The sequence below is a fragment of the Malurus melanocephalus genome, unplaced genomic scaffold (assembly GCF_030028575.1).
Source record: "Malurus melanocephalus ecotype Western Australia unplaced genomic scaffold, MMel_1.1 scaffold_82, whole genome shotgun sequence".
In the NCBI taxonomy this organism is placed as follows: domain Eukaryota; kingdom Metazoa; phylum Chordata; class Aves; order Passeriformes; family Maluridae; genus Malurus; species Malurus melanocephalus.
Genome location: NW_026623314.1, coordinates 371,343 through 396,422, shown reverse-complemented (window position 1 = coordinate 396,422; position 25,080 = coordinate 371,343). Strand labels below are relative to the sequence as shown.

General features: G+C 38.0%; 1 protein-coding gene across 1 annotated transcript in view; it reads right to left on the bottom strand.

Moving 5' to 3' along the window:
* Positions 1–25,080, bottom strand: part of THADA (THADA armadillo repeat containing) — a 154,811-nt gene that overhangs the window by 1,515 nt on the left and 128,216 nt on the right. The window contains exon 37 of the mRNA XM_057367662.1: positions 1,172–1,338. Coding sequence (XP_057223645.1) covers positions 1,172–1,338 — 167 coding nt within the window. The remainder of the gene's footprint in view (positions 1–1,171; positions 1,339–25,080) is intronic.

The window sequence follows — 25,080 nt, the reverse complement described above, 5'->3', positions numbered from 1 at the left end:
AACAAAAAGAAAACCAACAGCAATTAGAAAATGACTTGTGGACAATGCAGAAATCATAAAAGATATAAAAAACTATATATACAGAAATAATGACAATAGAGGCTGTCACAGAACAGCTTTTGTATTAAAAAAGGTAAAAATTAATACACATTTTTTTGAGGGGGGGTTGGGAAAATATAGTAAAGAAGGTTACTACTTCACCAAAGAAATTTTACCTTCAAAAATCAGGCAATTACAGTACAAGTCTTGRAAAACACTGGAAGTAAATAGTAGCCCTAATCCTTAACATGTGCTTGCCTTCCCCTGTGAAACTGTCTTATATTTCACAGAGACCTCTGTAAGCATTATGGTAATTTGCTATATCATGGAGCTTTTTGACTGGATTAAAGGAAAAAAGGAAAATTGTATCAGTCAGTGAAACATCAGAAATGCGTATCTAAACCACAGGCTTAAGAAAAGATTCATAATATATTTCATGGGAGTATATTAATTGTCAACAAACTTCTCAAAGATGTAGTTGCTCCTGCTTCTTCCGGTTTACCTTCCGGTATTRTTTTGTTTGTTAAAGTCTTTTCAAGACAAAAAGAACACAGTGTATTATACACTAACAGGTTTTACAGAACYAGTGTGGCAAAGTTCATCTTTACAGAAATAATCCTTCTGAAGTCAATGACCAATGTAAGCAAGGCTGTTTCACGTGTTGTGCAGAACCAGTCATATGGAACATGGCATAAAGTTATCAAATCTTTAAATGCCATCTCTAGGAAAGCCAGTATTGGGAGAACACTGTTCTTGAATATCCAGATGTGCCTGCAGCAGCAGTTTAAGTTCAAGGGAAGCCATCATCTGTAATAATACTGAATGCAATTACATTACAGCCTCAAAATGTTTCAGTCAACAATGCCTTATGAAGTAACTCTTGATTTATTTCAACATTTGCTTATTGATCTCTTTAATTTTATGCCGGTATTACCAGGAAACAGACATAAAACTATTTTCATTCTAAACAATATCCACATGAWTTTTTAGAAAAGGCTGTAAATCAGATTAATACTGCAGTAGCAATCATCAGGTTTCATCAGATGAGACATTTCATTCTATTCCTACCACAAGACTGCAGAACCATACATAGTGCTTCTAACATGCTACAGTAACTGATTGTTAAAATTACCAGGGCAGAAGTCTCCACATCTCTTTTCAGGTCGCTGTCTCCCAGCAGCCACTCCAGCAGGATTGGGACACCAGCACACATCTGCCCCCACCGCTGAAGCAGCTCACACAGTATGCCAAATGCTAAATCCAAGGCCATGGGAGCATTCACTATCCTAAATGCAAACTCTGTTGAGAGAAAATATGTGTAAAAATACAGAACAAGACCGCAAAMATTTTCAAATAAAATCAGTACAAAAATGATTTCTTGAAAACAGATGCCGAATTTACACAAACACATGTAGAATGATAAATTATACTGCAAATAAATTAGATGAATGTTTACTTCTGTGCCACTTGGGGYCTTTTCTCAATTTCAGAATAATACATGAAGCAACTGAAAATACTGACGCTTAATCTTTTTATTCTCCTGTCCATGTAGTGACATTTATTAATCTGGGTTTAAATAYATAAATATGTCTGGTAGAAACATCTCCAGACAGTCCTGTCACTATGWCATGGTGGCTATTTTTGCCAAACAACAGCTATGCCTTAGATCTGATGTAACGTTTTCACTGGAACCCAAAACATGGTATGTTTTTAAAGGGCTGGAATATAAAATGAATAATTATTTGGTGTGTAATCTTTTTATATATAATAAGATATACATATACACACACACATATGTAAGAGAGATCAGGCACGAAGACAGGCTTAGAAAAGATGTTTGAGAAGGCAAAGGCAGACACTGTTTACGACACCATCACAGAGCTATATTTATACAGGTTTTGGCATCATGCCAGAGCTGTACAAAAAGCYATCATMCACACTGTATTTCTTCCCTAAAGTTCCTCATTKCTCTCATTTGGGCAGATGCTATTTTAACTCTGTGGGTCCATGGGTTGTCCGCAAGAGCAGAGTATTTAAAAATGCCAGAAGTCCCGTGTGTCCACAGGTAGGAGTTTCTCTGCTTGTAACATTAATGTGATTTTGGGTTTTTAAAGGGGATGCAGGAAGAGGACTGGAATAGGAGAGTAGTGGAGACATGCCCCTTWAAAATCCCTATTACTGTGAAAAGGATTTTGGCAAAATAAATCCTTGTCCATAGTCACCACCAAACTGACGAATGTTCACTGAACCATCAGTCTTCTAAGCAGTGGCACCATAAGGACATGCCATTCCTGAAGGCTGCAATTTGTGAGCAGACCAAYGCATCAGATTCTGAATAATTTGGTAAGAAACCATATAGATATGTAAGGCACACTTTACTTTTTGTGTGTGAGTGTATTTAAGCATTTCTCATGAAAGAAAAAATCTACATGGAAGAGGCAAAGCAGTGCAGCTAAGACTTGTTCCTCACAACCCACATTCAGAGCTGGAGCATGGACCCTGTGCTGTAACCCCTCCTGAGGCCTCAGGCCAGCTGCAAGTTCTCTGGGCTACGTCAGCACAGTARAGAAACTCACATTAAAACACCGGGATTAGGAATTGCCAGGGAATGAGGAAATGCAGGAAACATCTAAGGGCATAATAGACSGATGGAAAGATGAGTATGTGGTACTTGACAGACCAGGCAATGTACCGAGGACGCAGGGGAGGATGAATTAGTATTTGAGACCACAAGGACAAAGGACCATAATAAGGAGGGGAGCAAAGGAGAAAGAACAGATGGTCCCTTCTTTATCTTGGAGTTAGATGAGGGTAAATGGAAATCTCCTTGAACAAGCAACAGGAAGGCAGKCAGTCAATCTCTTCGTGACACTAATAATGCTACATACACAGTTTGTCTCTGCTAGACAGTAAAATCAAATGTTCAAATCYGTTTTCTTCATTACAGCAATTGGCACTATACCAGGACACCCCAGAGCTTTTTCCGTGAGGGAGTGCTTGGGAAGTGGTGTAGTGAAACATTTCCACCCCATTTATTTCAGGTGTTGTGGGTTTTAAGTATTGCATTTGCTAATATTCCTTTCCAGGAATTTGTTGGGGTGTTTATTTGCTTTTTTGGTGTGTTGTGTGTGTGCGTGTTTATTTGCTTGTTTCTTTTTAAAAAACACCCCTTGCTTTCCCTGTTTTGGTGCCCCATTTGGTACCAGTTGGATAATGTAAATAATGGACACAATGGTTGTCGTCTTGGTTTTGGTTTGCTTAAACTTAGGTAGGAAACAATTTCACTCAAGTGCCACAGAGACCTCAGAAATACTGKCAATCCTTAGAGCTGGAAGAACAGAGATTAAAATGGTGCATGGTGTTCTGAGCCTGAAACAAACACGTTGGTTATGAAGGTTTACAAAATGCAACATTTTAAATTCAGCTCTTTTGAATTCTAATAATAATTTTGAGTTTTATGATGATTCTTGAATGCCTATGATTGAAAGTATTTATATGAAGTCTCTTGCTTATGTCACTTTATTTGTATTTGAATATTTGGCAAATTAGGTGACGCTGAGAGCTAAAAGCCAAAAATGGCATTTCCCACTGCTGAGTTAGCTGTTACTTTGGAGCACCAATTAGAGATAGCACTGCCGTTTTCTGGTGCCTTTTTAAGATTTAGTCTCCTCAAGTATAAATACCTACAGCAATGCTTTCTTTGTGAATGAGAATGCTGAACTACTGACAAAYGTATCAAGAAACACATTGGGGCCTCTAATTGTGGTATTATGTGACCATGCTGAAAACTACCAAGAGGTGGCAAAACAAGTATTGCTGAGGTTCTGCTTAGATGGAACTTGCTTGCTAGTAGTTTTTTCAAAGCATGACACAGAAGAAAAGGCAGTTTTGTGGTCACAGAGTATAGCAGTCTTGTAGAGAATCCTACAAGTTGCAACAAAGGAAATGGCAATTTTTTTTTTGTTTTTTCTTCAAGCTAAAAAAAAAAGAGAAAAAAATAGTGGAAAAACATGCAAAGGAAGTGTAGCACCCAGGAAAAACATGAAGATCCTGAACACACTGACCACCCTCTTGTGAACTGCAGATGCCATTTAACTGACCAACAAAACCTGTGTGCCCAATCTGATGCTGAGACCAGAGAAAAACAAAGAAACATCATTTTGATATTGCTAAAACTTAGGATTCCAAAAATTGGCTAAGAGCCTGCCTACCGTGCAAGGGCTTTGTGCTAGAGAAGCTAGCACAGCAGCATCTTGGTACTTTAGGGGTTCACACAGACTCAACAGCATACCAAAGTCTGGCAGAATTTTCACTTCCACCTGCTCATTCCATTCCATTCCTGCAGAATATCAGGAATGTCTCCATGGTTTCTGAAATGCTTCTTCAGCTGCTGTTACTTACAGAACACCCTGACATTCACTGACTTCGATACCACTTCACACAAATTTGATGCTAGAATAGCATTCATGATTACATCTGTGGACTTCCAATGCCACAAGGATAACAAAGAGATGTAGCAYATGTCCAAAAGAAGTATATTAACTCCCTAAGCTTGGAATGCTGAAGTAATACAAATGAGTAACAAGCAAGCAAAATCACATAGCTACCCATGATTTAATACATGAAAAACMGTTCAACAGGGGGAAAACGATCTATCGCTTTGATGACCCTCAGCTCTAGAAGTGACAGCCATRGATACTTTGAGCATATGTAGAATCTTTTAAGATACTCACAAAATATCTGTGTCTTCTAAAAAGAAACGTACACTCTTCACTGTTTACAAGAAGTGCTCCTCACATCATCATCTGCCTGCAAAGGCAGGGCTGATTTTCAAGAAGCCACATATTACACATGATGCTGTGTTCGTGACTCATGCTATGACTTCAGAGAGTGGTGTGAGCAARATGCAAGTTCTCCAGGGGCAAAAAGGGCAGGTGGCTTCCCTTTCACTACRGCCCCCCAGGCCCCTGCTGCTTACCTGGGAGCCAGCTCAGGCACTCTGCTGATCACCTGGTAAATTAAGGCTCCGAATAGCACAATGGGCATTTGGCACGCAGCTCTGGCATGTGGGCTATTCCGCTGGGCTGGCAAGCTGAGCTTGTTGCCCTGCAGTCAGAATTGGTGTAGCTGGGGGCCGGGGAAGGGAAGATCACAGGACAGGAGGAGGAAGGAAAGAAGCCAAAGGGAAAGCGAGACCTCCCCGTTCAGCAAGCTGTTAGCCCAGGTCAGCTATCATCCCAAACATCCCATCAGAGCCTTGCAAACAAAATACTGAGATTATTTAAATGACTGAGTGTTAATAGCCTTTCATAATGTTACTATTTAAAGCAACTGAATAAAAGAAAATTCAAATGGCAGAGGCTCACAGCTGATTACTGCCAGAGGAACTAAACCTGCAGAAATCAAACCTGGAGTTGTAGCTATTGGTATAAACTGAAAATACGGMAGAGCTCCTTCCACAGCAGTTCTATAGACTATCAAAACTGTATTAAAAATATGAGTTTTTGACATTTGAATAGGTGCATATGTGCCAACATGCAAAAACATCACAAGTAAGATAAACATCTTACTAAGTAAGCCACTACAGGAGYTGAAATACCAAAAAAGTTCTCTATGACTTAAAACAAGTAGTTACAAGCAGAATAATTAATACTACTCATCAAAATGAAAAATAAAGATAAGAATCAGGTACTACATACTTTTTTCATTTTGAGGAATTGAATTTTCATAAAGGGAAAGGGGTTAAGTACTGCAGTGTTTTAGTCTTTGTGAATCCACCCACATAAAAATTAGACCTCCCACATACACATTCATATACTCCAAAAGCTTTGATCATGCCAGATGTAAATATTTCTTCTAGTAGCTTATTACGCGTCCTCCAACTGTACAATTGTTCTCTGTTAAAGCCTCAGTGATATTATGGGGAACTGAAAGGATGTATTAAGAGCATATAGATAGATTTTAAGGACAGGCATGATAAAATATAGGCAAAGGAGAAAAGTAGAACACATTCCTTGTCTAATAAAGCATTTTGTAATTGGTTCTATAYTGCAAATTGTTAACTGAAGTTCATTCTAGATCAAAGAGTAGTGCAATTTTTGTAAACATATACAGTGTTCAGAACGAAGATAAAGAGAAATGAATCTGCAAAGAAGCCCTGAAAAAAAATCTCACAAAGAACAGGGTACCAACAGTAGGGATGTCTTCAAGGAAAATACACAGGTTAAGTTCCCCAACTGAAAGTACAGAGAGTATTTTAGGTAGATCATCACCATGTGAAMTGGTAAAATATTTTTTAGTTTCTTGCACAAAGTGCTGCCCACGGAAGTCGATCATCTCATAACACCCTGGTAAAATGAGGAGTATTCTTGCTTCAGAGGCAAGCATGGACATCTAAAGTAACAAAGATCACTGAATGATTGCTTCACAAAACTGGGGATTTATGTCATGTTTTCTRATACATCACTATAAAAGATTATTATCAAGCAAGACATCAGGGTCTCATCCAAATGATGGCAGATTCAGCATCATGGTCACTAMATGCCTGTAATATGAGATCTGTACATGGAAAATTTCACCTAATCAAGTTTTTGTTGTATTAAAGATTTTCTTCCTTTGAGTAATAATCAAGCTTGCCCCTATTSTCAGCATATGAAATATAAGAGAGCTGTGAGGCAGTGCTGCAGATGTATTTTTTTACTTAAACTGCTGTGTTTATGTATGCCTAGACTTCATAAAACTTRAAAAGCCTTCAAATTTAAAAAGAAAAAAAATGCCATTGGCCCAATACAAGACTTAAAAGAGCTGGTAAATAAAGTGAGATTAGAAACTGCATTTCCTATGCTGAAATATGTTCTCCTTTGAGGCAGGCAGGAATGTGCAACTCCACAGCAAGACAATGTATAGGTGTCTTGCCACCAAGAAAACAACAGGGCAGAATAAATGCAGTATTTAGTAATAGAATAAAAGTAGTATGTAGGAAGTAAAGGGGTGTACCCACTCAGTGTCTACAATAACGTTACAGTGCTATCACCCCTCTGGGCACAAGGATTAAAAGAGGACAACTGAGAAGCAAAACAAAACAAAAAAATCCCAACAAACACATCAACCAACCAACAAAAAAAGAAGAAAGAAACTGCAGAAATGGTAACTGTTGCATCTGGATGGCTGGCAGATGGCTCTTGCAATTGCACTGTGTCAATTTAAGTTACAAAYATCAAACTTTCCACTTTAAAAAATGACCATTTATGTAAATCTAATATATAAGCAGATTCCTTTTCATAGTGTTTCATAAAATCAAAGGCAATTAGATCATTTCTATCCTCTCGAGGAATACCATTCCCTAGATGACGTACAACTGCTTCATATGTTTTCCATTTCCCTGCCTGAGTCTGTTTTATAGCCATGCTTTTTCAGGATGACTTTAAAAAGAGGCCCTTCCTGACATCACGCAACACGATGTCAAAACACAACACTATTACAAAACAAACTAATCAAAACTAATTTCTTAATAGTTGCAGTCTCTGAGTAGAGCGGCAGCGATGCTGCTCTCAGYTTTGACTTTGATTATAAACAGATCTGAGTTAATAACATGTCTGATTAGCATGGAAACTTACAGCTCAGGACTGAACAGAAAATTAAAAGTCCCTTCTTGAGCAAAAAAGCACACACATATTCATCATCTTTTSAAGCCCTTTTTTGGAATGTGAACTGGACAGTATTTTTCAACTCAGTAACTATGCTGTTTTTCCTTTTTAAATATATATGTATACATAAGATTTTCCCATGTGAGCCATGCTCCTGTACATGAAGGGCTTTATTACAAAACAGCACAGCTTTCAGATCTGTCAGAGGAAATGAGCATTTGGACTTTACCACTTACATTACACGTTTGCAGAACCTCCCCCCCCCAAGCCATGTTCTAATTTAAACTGCAAAAATACATTATCCCCTGCCTAAACCCACAGAGCCATGCTTTTCCTTTTTCAGAAGGTAAAAATACTATTCAGCTAATTTTTAAAACACTACCAATGAGAACATTTGTTTTTTTAACTCAAATTATGTATTTATTGGAAAAAAATGAAGGTAAATACAATCTCAAAACTAGTATCAATAACTAGAATTAAATGTATGACTGAAAACTCTTATTATTGTACCAACTATAGTTGATACCAACTATAATTATACCAACTATACAGAAGTTTTTGCTCAGCACTCATGAAGATTGCTGAATGTGAACGAGRTGTATGCTACAGCTCTGCTGTAGGAACACAGGAGACACATTTATCTCTGTATCAGAGATGCAATTTTAGAGTAACATCTGGGAAATTATGCTAAGAGGCTTATTATTTAAGGGATAAAGGAAGAAGGAAAAAGTGGGTAATCAGTACAAAAAACTTCAAAAAATTATTCTCCCTGCATTACCTGTAAACCTATGCAATTTGGGCAGAACAATCAAAATAACCCAACTCTTTTAAAAGCAGTAATAGAAAGACAAACTTTGCTTTATTGCTATGGAGTCACGGCCATGACTATCACAGCCTGCTTAAGGAGCCTATCAAGATCTATAAGCTGTCCTGTTTACTCACTCACATTTAAAATGCTGRTAAGAAAAAACATTTAATAGATTATTCACATGAACACTCTGTTTAACATTTGTCCCTTCCAGACTCTGGCACTGAGCACATACAATATTTTTTCATGTATTCTTTCTTAATTTTTCAAGCATGACCTTTACATAACAGTGCCACTGAGTAATTAATAGAGCTAAATGAAGCACTGTCAGTAAATAATCAGTAGCCAGTCTTTGATGGATGAGCTCATTCTAATTCAGACCATTCACTTTCAACTTTAATTAGTGGCATTGTATTCTAGACAGCAAACAGTTCCTTCATCCATGTGATGATCTAACGTTGTATAAGTGGCCTGACAACAACTTATAAGGTGTTGACATAAATTTGGGAATACAAAGTAAAAAAATCACAGTGCTTATACATTTTTATATAGTGCAATTCTTCAAAAAGAAGTAATATAAAGTTCCTCCTGCAAAAGCCACTGATTTTAACGAGTTCCAGACACATCAGTAAATCTTGCTAAGACAATTACGAGTCTCCATGCAGAAGTTCTCTCTCCTTCTTCTTTAATTAAACCAATTCATGTGAATTATATGTAGGTAAATTTTTCTCCAGACACAAATACAAGCATAAAAACGCTATTTATTTTATCACAGGTACTGATACAACACTATTTGGTGCTATAACCCTTATTTTAGATGCAAACCTGACTCAGCTGGTAACAATTGCTAAGCAAACTGCACTTCTGCATTACCAGAACTTAGAGTAATTTTAGAATATTAAAAAATGTTCTGATTTTCAAGGCCTCTTAGGTTACAACGTGTTTTGATCCTGTTCTACGCCTTCCCCTMAATGTTAATTTACATTGGTATTTCTCATCCTTCTTCCAAGCAGTTCTCTCTAAAYGGTGGGACAACGCAAAGTTGCAGATTCCTGCCAGCTGTGGCTACTGAGCACATCTGAGTAGAGAAGACACTTGCTAAATTACTACAACACATCTGACTCAAGTGTAKGTGACTTACTGAATGAAGGTATTTTTGAGCAGAACAGGAAAACAGCAACTTGAAAACCTCAGTAACTCAGTCTTTGTAYATGTTCTGATACCTTATAATGTAACAGTATGGGGGGACACTGTTTTTAAGAGATGGTTTAATTTTTATCTTTGTTTCATATGTCTTATTTAAAAAGGGGTGACATTCAAAAAGAAGTGGCTATAAAATTGCTGTTACAGAAAGTGCCATAAATCTTTTGTACAATAATTTATGTCAAAAATGATCATAATACAGTCTCAGCTTCTTTACTGGCCAATTTTCTAAACACATTTCCTCACTATGTAAGAGAATACACTTAAAGAGCAAAACCCCACAGCAAYCACTTGCTATATGAATGCTTGATAAGAAAGAAAAAAACCCAACCACCTTTACATAAAAAGCTTCCAACAGTGTCCAAGTTGYCTGTTCTTATTCAGATGTTATCTAAGGGATGAAATGTGTGTAAAGAAYAGCTCATATTACTTTTATCTTTTTGCTGATACATGTACATAGACATACAATGCTATGAAAATACACTTAAGTTTGCAAACACTCTGTGAGAARCTACCAGGACCACAACACATTCACTGCAGGTGCTCAGYAGAAATGACCAAGAGGAYGTTCTCCYTTTTTTTTTTTTCAAGATCAAGATCAAAATGCCTTCCAATGCMTACTTGCAAATTGCTTTCAATGCAGTATAGTAAGATCTGTTCTAAGTTTTCTGACATTCCAACAAAGAAAGTCAGCCAGACTATCAAGTTGCAGTCACACAGACAGGCAGGCGCTGTTGATCCTATTCAAAAGCTCAGTGATAACAGGTCAGTTAGGGGCAGTTCTCCTGCACGTGTCAAAGAGGTAAACAGAGCAAAGTCTCAATCCTGAATGGAAAATATCTATCTCCATTTTTTTCCAGAGCATTTTCACAACATGGGAGAACCACTGTCTCTTTCCAATGGGAAGATCATGCACCAAYGATTTCACTTGAGAGCAAGTTGGTTTTTGCCCTTTCTTTCAGAAATACTCTGAAATGATATTACACACATATATTCCTCACTCTACTACCACAAGTGCTAGTTCACATTAAAGCCTTGCTGATCCTTATCACCTTAGTGTGACTGAGGCATTTCTAGAATCAGGWCTCAGGGTTTCTTCCCAAGATGATGTTCACATTAAAGAGATCCCAAGGAGTTGTTCACACCCTTTTTCCTTCACACAACCCTTGCCACCTAGGTGACTTCTGGATTTTGCACCTTTAGTGACCCAGGACACTTCCATTTACAGGGGCAGGTCTACAACTCTTTGGAAGTCGTATGACTTACYTGTATCTCTCTCATTGAAATACCTCAGGCTCTGGCATTTCCATACAACTGTAGTCTAAATACATTAGCAGCTGGCTCAAGATTTGCAAGGAAACTTCTAGCTGTCATCAGGACAACCTCTAGCWGGCTCCAAGGGACTTGGATAGTGTATCTCCATCCCAGACATGGATGGTATGGCTCCMTGCTACTTCATCTGCATCCTCAGCAGACACAGCATTCCAGAGGCCTTGGCATGCTCAGGTGGATCAGTAAATCGTAACAAGGTTTGTATGAATTACTTTGAGGCCTTCCTCCAAGTAAATTTATGTACTGATTAGGAACTTCTTAGTTTTGCATAAAGTGTAAATATATACACAGATTTTTTGACTGACTAAATAGCATTCAATCAGTAACCAGAGCTTTTCAATACAAAATTCAACACAGATACCAATATATTTGTCTAAYCCATATTTTACATTTGTCTTTTCCAAATCCTTCAAAATTCTTTGAGGAATTGGTTTGTGCTTCTTCAACTGAGAAGGAACTAAGATAGTGCTGAGCACTCTCCCCAATGTGCTGAATGTAAGGGTTCCCTGCACAAGACACCACAAAAATTAAAACGTTTGTGTCTCACATAGCAATTCAGACATGAACTATGCAACACCAGGGACTTYCCCATCACAAGGAAGAAATCTTTCTCTCTATTCTCTACACATTTAACACATAGCTTTGAACCTTTCTTATTCAACATATTCCAAAATATTCTAAATAGGCATGAAAGACAGAATGGCTAAGTAACCTGGGATTCTCCATCACTTATGATACAGAGTACTTCATAAATCCCTTACAATGATGTGCACAGAAAGAAGGAATGGCACTATCTATTCTGCTGGCAGAGTAGAYAGTCATGAAGATTAAAAAATCTTGACTGGTTTTAGATGTCTGATCTGAAGCATTATGACCTGTTTCACTGGGCAGTCAGCACTCCATGATGCTTTAATATTCAAAATGCACTTCCCCCTGGCTTCAGCTGTGTGTGCTCTGAACCTCCTGCAAATCATGCCTGCAAGGTATCCAGCACTCAGCATAGTGACCTCCTTTCCGAACTCTGCTTGGAATGACTTGCTTACCTGCACAAAACAGCTCTTTGGGAGAGGCAAGGACAGAATGCAAATCACAAAGGCAAAACTAAACAGCTTTGGCACGTCCCTTCTTGTCATCCTGGTCTTACTCTCTTTATCACATTCAGCTTACAGCTGAGGTAGTAGTGCTGTTGGAAATGGTAGTTTCCTACACTGTATGTCCCTGATTCACCACCAGAGGAAATATGYACTGTCTGCTGAATTATAAAAGAACTTCTGTAAAAAAACCCTAGCCATAATAGTGTATGTAACTTGTTCTTGCTTCTTTATACATGCAGCATTACAAGCTTGAATTAAAGTTGGATTTCCTAATGTTTGGATATTTGACCTTGCAATCTTCTGAATATCCTTGGTGTGGGAARGAGGCTGGAGGAGGAAGATGGCAACATATAGGTATAATTTGGCAAGGTTCAAATAGAAAAATAAATCTGTATCTTGACCATTTCAAGTATCTGAACACAGTCTGGACCAGAGCTACCTACAGCCTGCACTCCTTCTGGAGGAGTATTCTGATGCAGTAGAGCATCCTCAGTGGCCCTGCTTCAAATTGCAGGCAAGCATTTCAGGAGCAGGGAAATTTAAGCTGCTCAGTGAACACAAAAAACTTTGGAAGTTTTAGCTTTTAGATTCCTTTAGTCTCTATTGAATGTGTATACATATATATTTATCTATATGAAAAGTATAGCATCTCATAGTCCTATTTTTCAGTCAAATTTTTATGTATTTTACAAAAAAATATCCTGCAGACCCAAAGCCTACGTGTGTAACAGCATTCAAAGGCCTTTCAATCTTTTTCATAGCCTGCATAATTATAGCATCTTCTCCTAATTTCCTATGGTAACAAAAACCAAATAATTAAAGTTTACAAAAAATACAGCATAGAAAAACCTTAATACCAAATAGAAAAGATAAACAGGAGTAGTTGAAAACCAGGATTTTATAATGAGGAGTGTTAGGCAACCTGAACAACAACAGCCCATCAACCCTCCTTATAAAAATATTCAGTTCACACAATTAAATTTACAAAAAAAAAATTACAAAGAGACAAATGAAAGWCAGAAGGCTCTAAGTTTACAGAGGTAATTCAAGATCTGTTGAAAAGGTGAAAGAACCACTGTGGATGAAATGTTTGGGGGAAGGAAAGGAGCACTCAGTGCACAGAAATGCAGTAACAGCTCTAGTGTATTTAATCAGACTGGCAATCTGAAAGAATAAACAGCATCAAAGGGATTTGCCCCCATTTTTAAACAAAATAAGGAAATCAGGAGGCATAGTTCTATATATGTGTTTCCCAACACAACYTGTGACTCAGTTTCAATCCAGTTTGACAAAAAAGGATAAGGTTATCCTACAGAAATATTAAGTCTTGTTTCTAYGAAATTGCCAGCTGGGTAAAGAAAAGAGATCTACTGCTGTCATGGCTAGTGAAAGGATGAAACTTCAGTCATCAGACATGAGAAAATCCACTTACCTGAGAAACAAATCYATGGAAAACCCCTGCCAAACCCACACTTCCTTCATTTCACTGCTCAAGGAAWTTTTTTTCCTTTTTTTGACTAAATAATGCCATTTGAAGTTAGAGTCCACATTTTGACTCTAACATATGCCTTTAACATGAAGACTCTTTCTGTCTTTATTATCTTCTTTTTCCATCTGCCTGTTTCAAATGAGTTTCCTTCAGAAAATGCCATGTTCTACTTCACCTTGCCATCGATGGCACTAGTTGAGCTTTACTCACTAATTGTGAGAGCCAAGTAAAATCCTCTAATTTGGAGAATTTACCTCTACCCTGAGACAACCTTTCACAGCAGCACAGAGATGATCACGCTAAAAACCGTAATACATTGCAAAAAAAGGGCAGCTAACAGGCAAGGGCTGCCTGTATTGCCTCTACTCCTATGAATTTGAAATTAAACCGCTTTTGAGTTATACAGACCAGCCTAGAAAAGAATTCTGTTTGTGYATACATAAGTAGTACTACTTCACCCTGAGATCCTTTTATCCCTAGGCTCTCCCACTGTATTTCAATCTAAGGTCTGTGCCAACCTTGCATTGGGGAGTATGAAGTCATGGGTTCCAAAGTATCAAATAATCTGTATTTTGGTATATCCCCTTTTTATAAAGACCATTGCCTATCAGAGTATGATCTCGCCTAATTAAACTTATCTACCCAAGAAATGTTGCTTTCACAGAATCAYTGTGGCTGGAAGGGACCTCTGGAGAACATCTRGTCCAACCCCCAAGGAGGTTTCTTTAGGGGATGGAAATCAATATTGGGAACATCTTCTCCAAAAGGCCCTTCATTAACACACTAACACATATGATCCTAGTGCTATCAAACTTCAGAGAACGTGGCACATGCCTGTTTTCCTGATGTTTCTGAGAGGTGGTGGCGATGGAATATGGTATGTTAGAGAACCATATTGCAAAATGGTGATTTACTGGAATGTTTACCTTTGGGGAATTTGAATTAAAGAAGAAAGGTGTTCTGGAAAGTCAGTTTTTAATTGTGCTTCTTAATGCCTGTACATTAGACAATGAGCTTTCAGTAAATATGAGAAAATTTTAAAAAAAAGAAAAAAACAACAACAAAAACCAACTAAAATACCTTTCTTCTGCTGTTACTAGTAAAAGTAGGTTAAATAGAGCATCTAAGTTTAACAATCTATAGACTTGAAGCTCTATTATTACAATATATGGATTCTGGAATCAGGGAAGGTTGGTTTTGTTTGGGTAGGAACTTGTAAATACAGCAAGGAGAAGTTTAAAAGTGTAACTCAGGTCTTCAACACAAAGATGAAATCAGCCTCTATGTGTCTGCCCAGGAGGGAAAGTAAAAGGGTAATTAACACAGTACATGAAAAAATGAATGGGTTTTATTAGTCCTGGTAACAAGATATTGTAAGACTAAGCTTCACTGTGATCAAGCCAAGTGTGTAAGTTAATCAAGACCTTCACTAAAGTATTTCTGTTAACACTTTCATCTTASCAGTGGGAATTATTTATAAAACTGTTTTCCACTGCCAGCATGACAAGGTGATCATTAACACAGCACAGACCATGTGAAGGAACAAAATTAAAAACATGCGAAAGTGGCATTACACTGGTACTGTAAGCAGCTGCCATAAATAATTCTGCTCCTCAAGGTGATTTCAACAGTCTTGCTCTAAATCTAATAAATCAAAAGCCCTTTATAAAAAGTCTAGTTCTCAAAATTTAAATTTCTAGGCTTCCCAAGGACGTTTAACTTTACTTTCTCAAGCGTGAGAAATCAATTTGCTCAACCAAGCCAGTTCTGAGTTCCCCTTGTAAGCGCTCATTTGGAACTGATTACAGAAAAAAAAGAGACGCTGAGTTTTACACATCTCAGGTTTTGAAGTAAGAGCCCATTGTGTCCCACAGCTGCTTCCCCCCACCTCCCCTCTACCAACACACCAGGAATTCAAGTAACCAAATCAGTGGGAAGGCTGTGGCACAGGAAATCAGTAATATAATAAAAACAACTTCCATTCTAAGGTGCAGCTCTGACTCCAGCACGCGTAGGAACTATTTTGGTCATTAAAAATTCTGAGTGCTGACCTACGTGAAAACAAGGTGGTGGTTTAGGYTAGTTTGCAAAGGTATTTATATCCTCTGCCTCACTCCCACCCACAAACACACAAATGAAATTCTGTGTGCAAAAATCTGCTTGCAGCAGTGTATCACCTTCTCCTTCTTGGTGAAATGCCTCTCASACCTGAACAGGCATTCTGGCTCATGCTTCATAAAGAACTCCATGTGTGTATGGATGTGCCTGCTCAGGGCTCACCCAAGTCCTTGCCTTCAGAACTCCTAGCATGCAGTATTCAACTGCCCTGTATGTGAAGTTAAYATTCAGGACACCAAAAATATCAGARATGCTGGTTCATGTCCATTTGCACTTCTGCATCTTAAGCAATCTGAGGAGGAGAGGAGTGGTTGCAGGCTATGGGTAACTAAAGCCTTTTTGTGCACAGCTCCAGTTAGAACAGCACCCTACTTTTTTCAGGTTTCACCTGTGCCAGGTAACAAAYGATCAGAAAGCGACCACCAACTTCCATTCCAGTTTCCAGCTATGTCTAACCCCTAGCTGGATGATCTGAGAAAGTGAGCTCCATATAAAATGAAATAATTTTCTTTTCATTTGTAAGCAACTCCCTTTACTTCCTCCAGTGTTCTTCTTACCCATATTCCCTTTGCTCAATTCCTAACCAATGAACACTCCTTATTGATGGAGCAAGATTTATTTTCTATTGCTGTTTGGCTATTTTTCAATACAATCTAGCTTTAAAAAATTATAAAATTACTCTATAAAATTACTCAGGCAGCCATTGTTTCTTCCAAAAGAAACCTCTTGGGATATCTCTGCCCTTTCATAGAAGCAGTGAAACAGAAGMAGCAATACTAATAAAAGAACTGCAGCAAATGGTCAGCAAAATAATGCAATTTGTGCCCAGACTTCATTTTTACAGATAAAGGACAAGCTACAACCTTGTTAGTGCAAGTTTCATTTCAGTTGTTTAACTAATAAAACTGGAGTCAATTTATTCAAATAAAAGKTTTGAACCTTGGCATAACAAGAGCTGAATACAGTAGCAAAATGTCCCTGAGATTACTGGCCAGGTCCTGCAAACTTCATGTGTCACAGAACTTGTATTACATCTCTAAATAAATCTGATAAAATAATATTTCAAAAGTCTAGATACAATTTAAATATGAATGTATATAAATTAAATACAAATACAATTTTTCTTGATTCTCAGCATGCCCACAATTAGTAATGTAGAACGCCAGCTACAAAAAGCAAAGAAACCAAAATAACACAGCCCCACAACTCTTCCTGGCCCAGCTGTAAAAACCAGCCAAGGTAGGGTGAATAGTACAATTTCATTTCCCCTGGCCTTCCTGGCATTCTGTCACGCTCTTGTGAAGCAGAGTACATTTGCTCCAAAGCACTGACTCTTCTGCACTTCCAGCTTGTTTAGAGAAAGCACAAAATGGCTCTATTCAGAAGAATATGACTGGTTATTCGGTTTTTGTTTACTTCTGCAGAGGCTGATTTCACACAGTTTATTGGCCTGGTTTGCAAAATTATTTTTTCAGTGAAGATAATTAAGACWGCTGCTTACTGTTTCTGTAATTAATCAGGAGTAAAAATCAAAGCAATTTAAAAAAAACCCCGAAAATACCAYAGTTATCTCTCAGAAATTAAGTGAAATGCTTTAAAACAGAAGATGATCAATGATGGTGCTATTTTGCTTACATCAAAAGGGCACACACTTGTTAAGCTAACAGGGACAACATTTTTACACTTTTTATCAGAAAACCTGGCTTCATAAGCTTAGGAAGTTTCATTAAAAAATGCAGGAGGGTGTGTATTCACCTTGGCTCCAAGTCAGTGCTTCTTCATTAATATTTTACTCACACACAAAGACTCCCAACTTTAGGAGGTAAGCTGTGGAAAACAAACAGCCTTACTCCACACTGGCATCAGAAAAAAGTTGGTTAGCAAAGTCAGTGATGAATCCCTGAGCCCAAAAATAATCACCAAGGAGTTTTCTGAACAAAAATATTTAAGCCATATTTTCAGCCAACTCTTCCTCTGTATCTAAGGAATTAGTTGAACATTATTCAAGAGTCACCATTAAACCAGGAAACAATCTTACGAAAAATGCAATTTTAAGACCTAATTATTTCCCAATCAGTGTTCCAGAAGTTTTCACAACAGGCGATATTCTAAGGATGTAAAAGTAAAATGTCACACGTTACAGAAATATTATTASAAAGACACAAAATGTACTTATTAGCATAAAAATATGATACAACTAGGCTACAGGTCAAATCTACTTCTGCAACAGCCCTAAATTTATTCTAGCAGAGACCAGATGAATTCATTTACACTCCTAGACCTTAATTCTTTCATCCTTGCAACTGACCTGTAATTGTTACCTTCTCAGAGCTACTACAGAAGATGTAAAAAAACCCAAATTACAGCTTCTAGCCACAGTAAGTGTTTCATAATCTCCACCACGTGTCATTTTGCTTTCTGGAACAAACTTCTTAAATGTAAGGTTATCATAGTCATCAGGTAGTCACCAAATAGCACAGGTATTTGCCACTTATTTAGTTTGCCAAGATTTAAATGATCATTAAACATTTGTCTCTCCACATAAATCCCTCTCCATGCAGGTGCACAAGGAAGTATTGACCATTAACAGCTTGGAAAGGATAAAATGATGCAGCCAGAGTCAGGGTCGCTTAAGTGGAAGGTGCAACACAACATTTTAAGGAGAATGTTGTCTTTTTTTCTGTTTGAACCCTATCTACTTATGATCTTACAATTACACACAGCCTAAGGATGTCTACCACTGATGTTCCCTTCCATGGTTTACATTACTTTTCAGTAACATGTGGTGCACTTCACCCTGCAGAGTGCTCTGGTCACTCTGTGCAGCACCCCCTGCCTCCCTTGCCAGGATCCATGTCAGRGCATTCCCAGAATACACACACAGCTGTGTGACCTTCCCCCTGTCCTCAACAAGCCTTATCTAATGGAACTGGAGAGATGTCATCACCTTACTGTGTCTCTGAATACAAAGCCCTACACCATGTTTGAATATAACACCGCAAACCGCTGCCACTACTTTACACCTCTCCACTGAGCCCTCAAGAAGTGTTGTTTGTAACAGGGTATCACAGATTCCATGCACTATCTTTTGAAAATAAACTTACRTGTGCAGAAAATCTTTCTGCAACAGGAGCAGCTCTGCTTTGTCGTGATTTTCTTCTGCTTTGACTGAACTGTGTCTTTTTCATACTCTCTTCTGCCTGGATGGGTCTTGTCTATGTCTATTCTGCTTTCTACTGCTTAAAGGCCATTTGGATAAATGCCTCCCATTTAAATCCCAACATTCAGCTCAAYAGACTCCTCTTTCACAGCAGGCTTAGAAATTCTGTTTAGTGAGCTGCACATCTAGTTACCAGAATGCAGTTATCAAGCGTACTCACAAAGCAGAAGAAATCCTTGAGCTGATTCCAGAAAAAAATTTCATTAACTTTCCTTCCAATTGTCTCCAGTACAGGGAACATAAACATATTTTGGCTAATATGATTAGCAGTTTTCCATTAGTAACCCAGACGACTCTGTGAGAACTTCTGGACTGTGCCCAAGCACCCGTGGCATATCACAAGATCTGTCTGGGAGATTTTTCTGACCAAAATATTCCAAAATKACAAGCAATTCTCAAGGCAGCTTGAAAATCATCGATGGCAATAAGTGCACTTTAAATGGTCTTTACAAATCACTGTTTTTACCTACCCAGGGCATTAGGAAGGACCACATGCACCCATTTCACCCAAATTCACCCAGTGGGAGTGAAAGTGGGAAGCTCTTAACTTTCCACACCATAGCAGCTGTATCACAGCAGGTCATGTGTTAGAATGAAAATGTTCAATCCTCTGTAKGCAGCTGTAGGCACCCATCCACAGCCCTACCAACCACTCCATTCTCAGGCTGGCTGGTGGAAGAGCTCAAGGCAGCAGTRTCAGCAAACTCTTTCTACAGCCAGGTTCCGATTTTGTGCTTTTTGTAACCCCTCCATCAAACCTCTAAATAGAGGAAAATCAAATGTCAGAATAGAGAAGAAAATGCCCAAGTCTGACTTAAATCAAGCCAAGGAAATCTATTACCTACCATACTGCCACAGACTCCAGTTAATGCATCCTTAAATCAGTTTGCATGCATGCAATTCCCTAGTTTATGTTTGGGCAATTACCACTTATTCCTCAAAGCAGGCAGCTGCCAGAACTGGTTTTAGAGCCACAACTAAAGGAGCTGTCTGGGACCTCAGAGGCCTATTAGCCTAACCTGAACATCAGGACAAGTCACCCAGTGCATGAGAAAGCAGAACCCTACACACTAATCTTTGTCCAGGATCAGAGTAACCTGGCATTTGTTTTATTCACCACAGTCCTCCCACCTGCCTCACCGGAAGGTTACAACAACATGGAAGTAGAGCAAAAGGTGGTGAATCTGTCCCCTGGTTTGGCAGAAGGGTGAACACATCAGTCATATGAAAAGGAGAGTTCTGAGCAGTTTGCTTGCATCTCTCCTTGTTATTTCATTGAGAAAGACACTTAAAATGTGGACATTGCACACAGCAGTGGGGCACGGCTTCTAACCCCCACTAATTTTCCATCTCCAATCCCATAGCATGGACTTAGCATTTGGCAAATAGACAGGTCTGGGGAGAGGGGGGTTAACCTAACATGCTCATGAACCAAAGCTTTTARGAAATCTATTCAATGCATTTACCCAATGATAAACATATGGAAGAAAAGCTCCTTTTGCTATGGATGAAGTTTGCACTTATTTTAAGGAATAGTTTGAAAATAGTTTGAAATGCCAACAAGCAAACAAGGCAATGAATAAATAAAATATCTTTCTTTACTGTTTACATGTAATATGTGGGATGCTTTTATCGTGCAGCTGAACACCACCAATGCCAATGGTATTTTTAGCATTTAGCATTTTAGGTTTACCCRGCATTTACTCATAGCTGTTTCACTAGCAACTGGAGTAGATGATATCTGAGCCACTTGTCCTGAAATGCTTCATGGACTAGTTGTAAAGGACGTTTGGGATACAAGTTTTGGGATCATGCCAGTCACCCATGATTTGCTGATATCACCTGTGGTGTTGATGATGACTGCCAGACCATTGTTCTGCATTAACATCACACAGACTGTGTTATCKCTTATCTCTTGCTCAAGTGATTTACTAGATCTTCTTAGGGCACATTTGTATGAAACCTTCTGCACAGCTTTTGGTACACCAAGAATAGGAGAGAATAGGAACAAGAAACATAAATCTGAGCAGGGTTTCTTCCCCCCTTGTCTCTTTCAAATGTTAATACAGTTAGTTTTGACTGTCCCTTAACTTCCCCTGCCTTTGCTAAGGTTTATTTATTATCACTCTGCAAAAAAAAAAAAGCCCCACGCATAAACCTTCTTCTATGCACATTGATGATAGCCACACCTACTTTAGATTCATGAACAAGTTTGTTTTGAATTTATCTTGATATTTACACCCATAATGTGTAAAAAAACCCAAGTTCTACCCAGTCAGATGGTTAGGTCTAAAGTCTTTCTAAGTCGAGAAGAGAATTCAGAGACACCTTGAAAATGTTTCAGTGCTTTAATCTAATCAAATGGTATGTTTTTTTCACCCACCACCCCAAGCAGCACACTTTAACTTCACCCTTTACACACATTTATACTCTCTGGCCAATAAACAAAAGAAAAGTTGCTGAAATGCTCCTACATGCATGRTACAGTAAGATAAACCACTGTGGGCCACTAAAACACAGGTAAACACCCAGCAGTGAAGCCTTCCACAGGAATCTCAACTCAGTCTGCTCCACAGTGCCATTCCCTTCCCAATAGGATACCCTTCAGAAGGTGGAGTCAGCTTCTTTAAACCAGCTAATAACGTTTTTTTCCTTGCTTGTGAATCAAAAAACCAGGACATTTGTAATTTTCACTGATTATTTTCACTAAAGATAAAAAGGAGGGAGGGAAGAGAATAATCATGAAGAGAAGAAACAAGAACTTTACACTGCCTTTTGTTCAGAAACTCCTGGCACAGAAGTATCATCTGTTGGTTATTTCTTAAGTATGTGAAATGAGAACCAAAGGAACAGAGCTAATATTATATAATATATATAATATATCATATATCACATATTAATATATATAATAACTGGAATTTTAGCCAGTGGAATAAAACTGACTACATCATGCTCAGAATTACTCCATATCTAAGGGAAATAACGACATTAGACTGATTTTCAAAGATGCTCACACCCAGTGAGGGTGGCACTCAGAGTGGGCTGTTTACCTACCCTGGGCTGCACAATGCTCTGCTGCTGCCACACAGCTCAGCCAACTTCCTCATCTCTGTACAAAACTGCTATCTCACAATAAAAGTAGAAGAAGGTTCCYGAAGGCCTCAATTATATTCCAGAAGAGTATTTAGGCTGCTAAATCATTCAGGCACTTTCAAAAGATTTCCTCAAGTTTGCAAATCTAATTGCTCATCTAAGCTTAATGCAGCTCAATTTTAAAAATCAGCTAAATTAGTGCTAATGCTGATGACACTAAAAATGCTCTTAAACTCACTTAAGGTTAATTTGGTAATTTACCAACATAAAGGTTAGAGCTGACTAAATGCAATTTTTTATGTAGAATTTTATAGAATTGGATTGGCTTAGCTATAATAGTAGAAAAATAGTTTATTCAAACCTCTCTAATACTGACAAACTCATAACTTTACTTCACGTAATACTTCTCTAGATTGAAAAAAAGTCACAGAGGTAAATGACAGCAATAAATACAGGTTTTGTTCTAACACAGTTATTTGAATTGTTCAGAATATTTAGTAAGAGGATTCTAGTAGGGGAAAAGGACTCATTTCCCCAACTTAAATCATCTTTCTTGTAAGGAGTAACCCTCTTGTATAAGAAATGCTGCTGTGAATAGGTCTAGACTTTACACAGCCWTGGGTCACTAATTTAATTAGATTTCAAAGCAACTATTCTACCTTTACACTGAATACAATACTTCCTGTACCCTCCCTCATACTAAAAGGAATAAAACAATCCCCCAGAGGTTTACACCTCAATGCATGAGGAAACAACAACAAAGTGTACACACAATACCTTGAGTTACAGATGGGGTTTATATTGTTCAAGTTATTAAGAAAACCTTAACTACCTGCTAAGTTGGTATTTTTAGCACGGAAAACAGAAGCTTTTCTCCCTTCTGGTGAGACAGATTCTGTTTGACCTGCTCTGCTCAGAAAACTACCGTCGTCAGCCAACCTCAACAGTTTCCCCTCCTAAATATGACCCTTTGCACATACTAAAAACATAAAACAAGCTTATTTGTCTGAGTAAAATAAATTTCAAAAGTGAACTTTACTGGTAACAGTAGAAGTTCTTGCCTTCTAGGGCTTGTAGTGTTTTTACTGGGGAGTAAATAGTAGGATAGAGTGAAGACAGGTACCCTGTGATGTWTCAGCATTTAGTCTTTTGAGCTTTTCTCCTTCCACACAAAAACGGGGGCTCCAATTTTCACAGGGTTCTTGTATCACATGTGTTACCATGCATTTCTGACCCCACAGGCTTACTGCCTTCATTATTTGAGTGATCCRAAGCTGCATGGCTTAGTCACCTGAGGAGATTGGGTTTTGCCTTCTCTAAAAGCCATGAGGAAACAAGAAGAAACCAARTTCATATTCTCCAGGAGCTCACGTAGCATTTCAAAGAATTACACAAGATGGGAGCTGTTACTGGAAGTGAAACCACACTATAATAGGATCATTTGCCTCCACTTCACCATCTATAAATTACATGAAAATACCCATTACCTGACACTACCATACTGCTACACATTTGTGCTGTTATTCAGCAATACGAATGTAAAGGAAAAACTTGCTACAACTCTGTGAACAGTCTGTGCAAAAAACTSTGTTATTATTAACAACAGCCCAACTTTACACCTTGCTCTGCTGAACAGAATACTAATTCAGCCTTGAATTAGTAACACACAAGTACAGAACTTCTCATACTCTACTCTTCCACAGGAAAACAAGATGCCTGCTTGCACCATGCAGGAAAGGCGGGGCAATTGTCAGGCTATAATCATGGATTCTTCTGGATCTCAACATAAATGAAGCACTTATGGCATGGATTCCCTAAAMTGACAATAAATGCAGTTCTTCTGCAGGCAGCTACAAGCTGCTCCTCCCTTACATGCTGTGTAGACAGTGAGAAAAGAGGATTTTGTGAAGAGTGGATATGAAGATGCTAGTGCCAAAATTTCTGGCAAGTCCAGTGCTTGTATTTTGTGAGCAGCATTCCTGCTCTCTGTATAGCAAATTAACAGCAGTAAAAGGTGAAGCACACCATAACCTATTCCTACAGTGCAGTATTTCTAGWAATATAATGGTTACTAGGACACAACACTTTTGATGCACAAATGAAGTTGAAATTATGAGAGTCTCTTCACTCTCCCATGTTAGCTAGTGGCAATGGTAATGATATAAAAGTGAAATTACAGAATGTATRAAAACCTTCTAAACATCCATTCCTCTTTTGGATATCAAGTAATTTTTCTGATCTCATGATAAWACTGCTGGGCCACAATATTAATTTATCATCATATAATAGACATAAAAAGTCAGTTAATTTAAGACATSCAGTAATTTGTTATAGAGTTTTAAAGAAAGCTGTTTCACAGCTTCTAATGAATTTCAATCTATGGSTTTAGTTTTTTTGAAGTCAGTGCCATTATGAATAAATCAGACTTCCATTGTATGAAAGCTTGTGAAAAAATAGATATCTGAATGCAATTTAAAAATTCCCAGGACAGAATGTACTTGTGATGCATGAAGTGTCTAAACCACAGAACCAAACATATTGCATACTCTTACATGCACATGAAGAGAAAGGGGGTAAATGTAAGTAAACAAACAACATACAAAAGCAATCTCATTTTAATCTGGTTATAAATAAAAACTGCCAGGGCAAAACTGCTCCCCCAAAAGCTRGAAAGCAAATCACAGAAAGTGAAAGCAGTTTAGAGGGGAAAAAAGATCACAGGAAGGAACAACAATAATGAAAGATGGACGTGAAAAGAAACTGAATTATGTCTTTTCAAATGCAGCATTCTTTTCTAGTCACAAAAGACAGACACTCATTTCAGTGCAAGAAGTTTAAGTGAAAAAACAGGAAGGCAAAGCTAAGTGTAACTAAGGTGTTAGCAGAAGTTTGGGGAGCAGAGTCCCTATCCTAATTCGGAACACAGCAAATAAAAATGATTATGTTATTTTCTCAATTATGGTCACTTCTGTTTTACAGAATGGTCACAGCAAATAAAAATGATTATGTTATTTTCTCAATTATGGTCACTTCTGTTT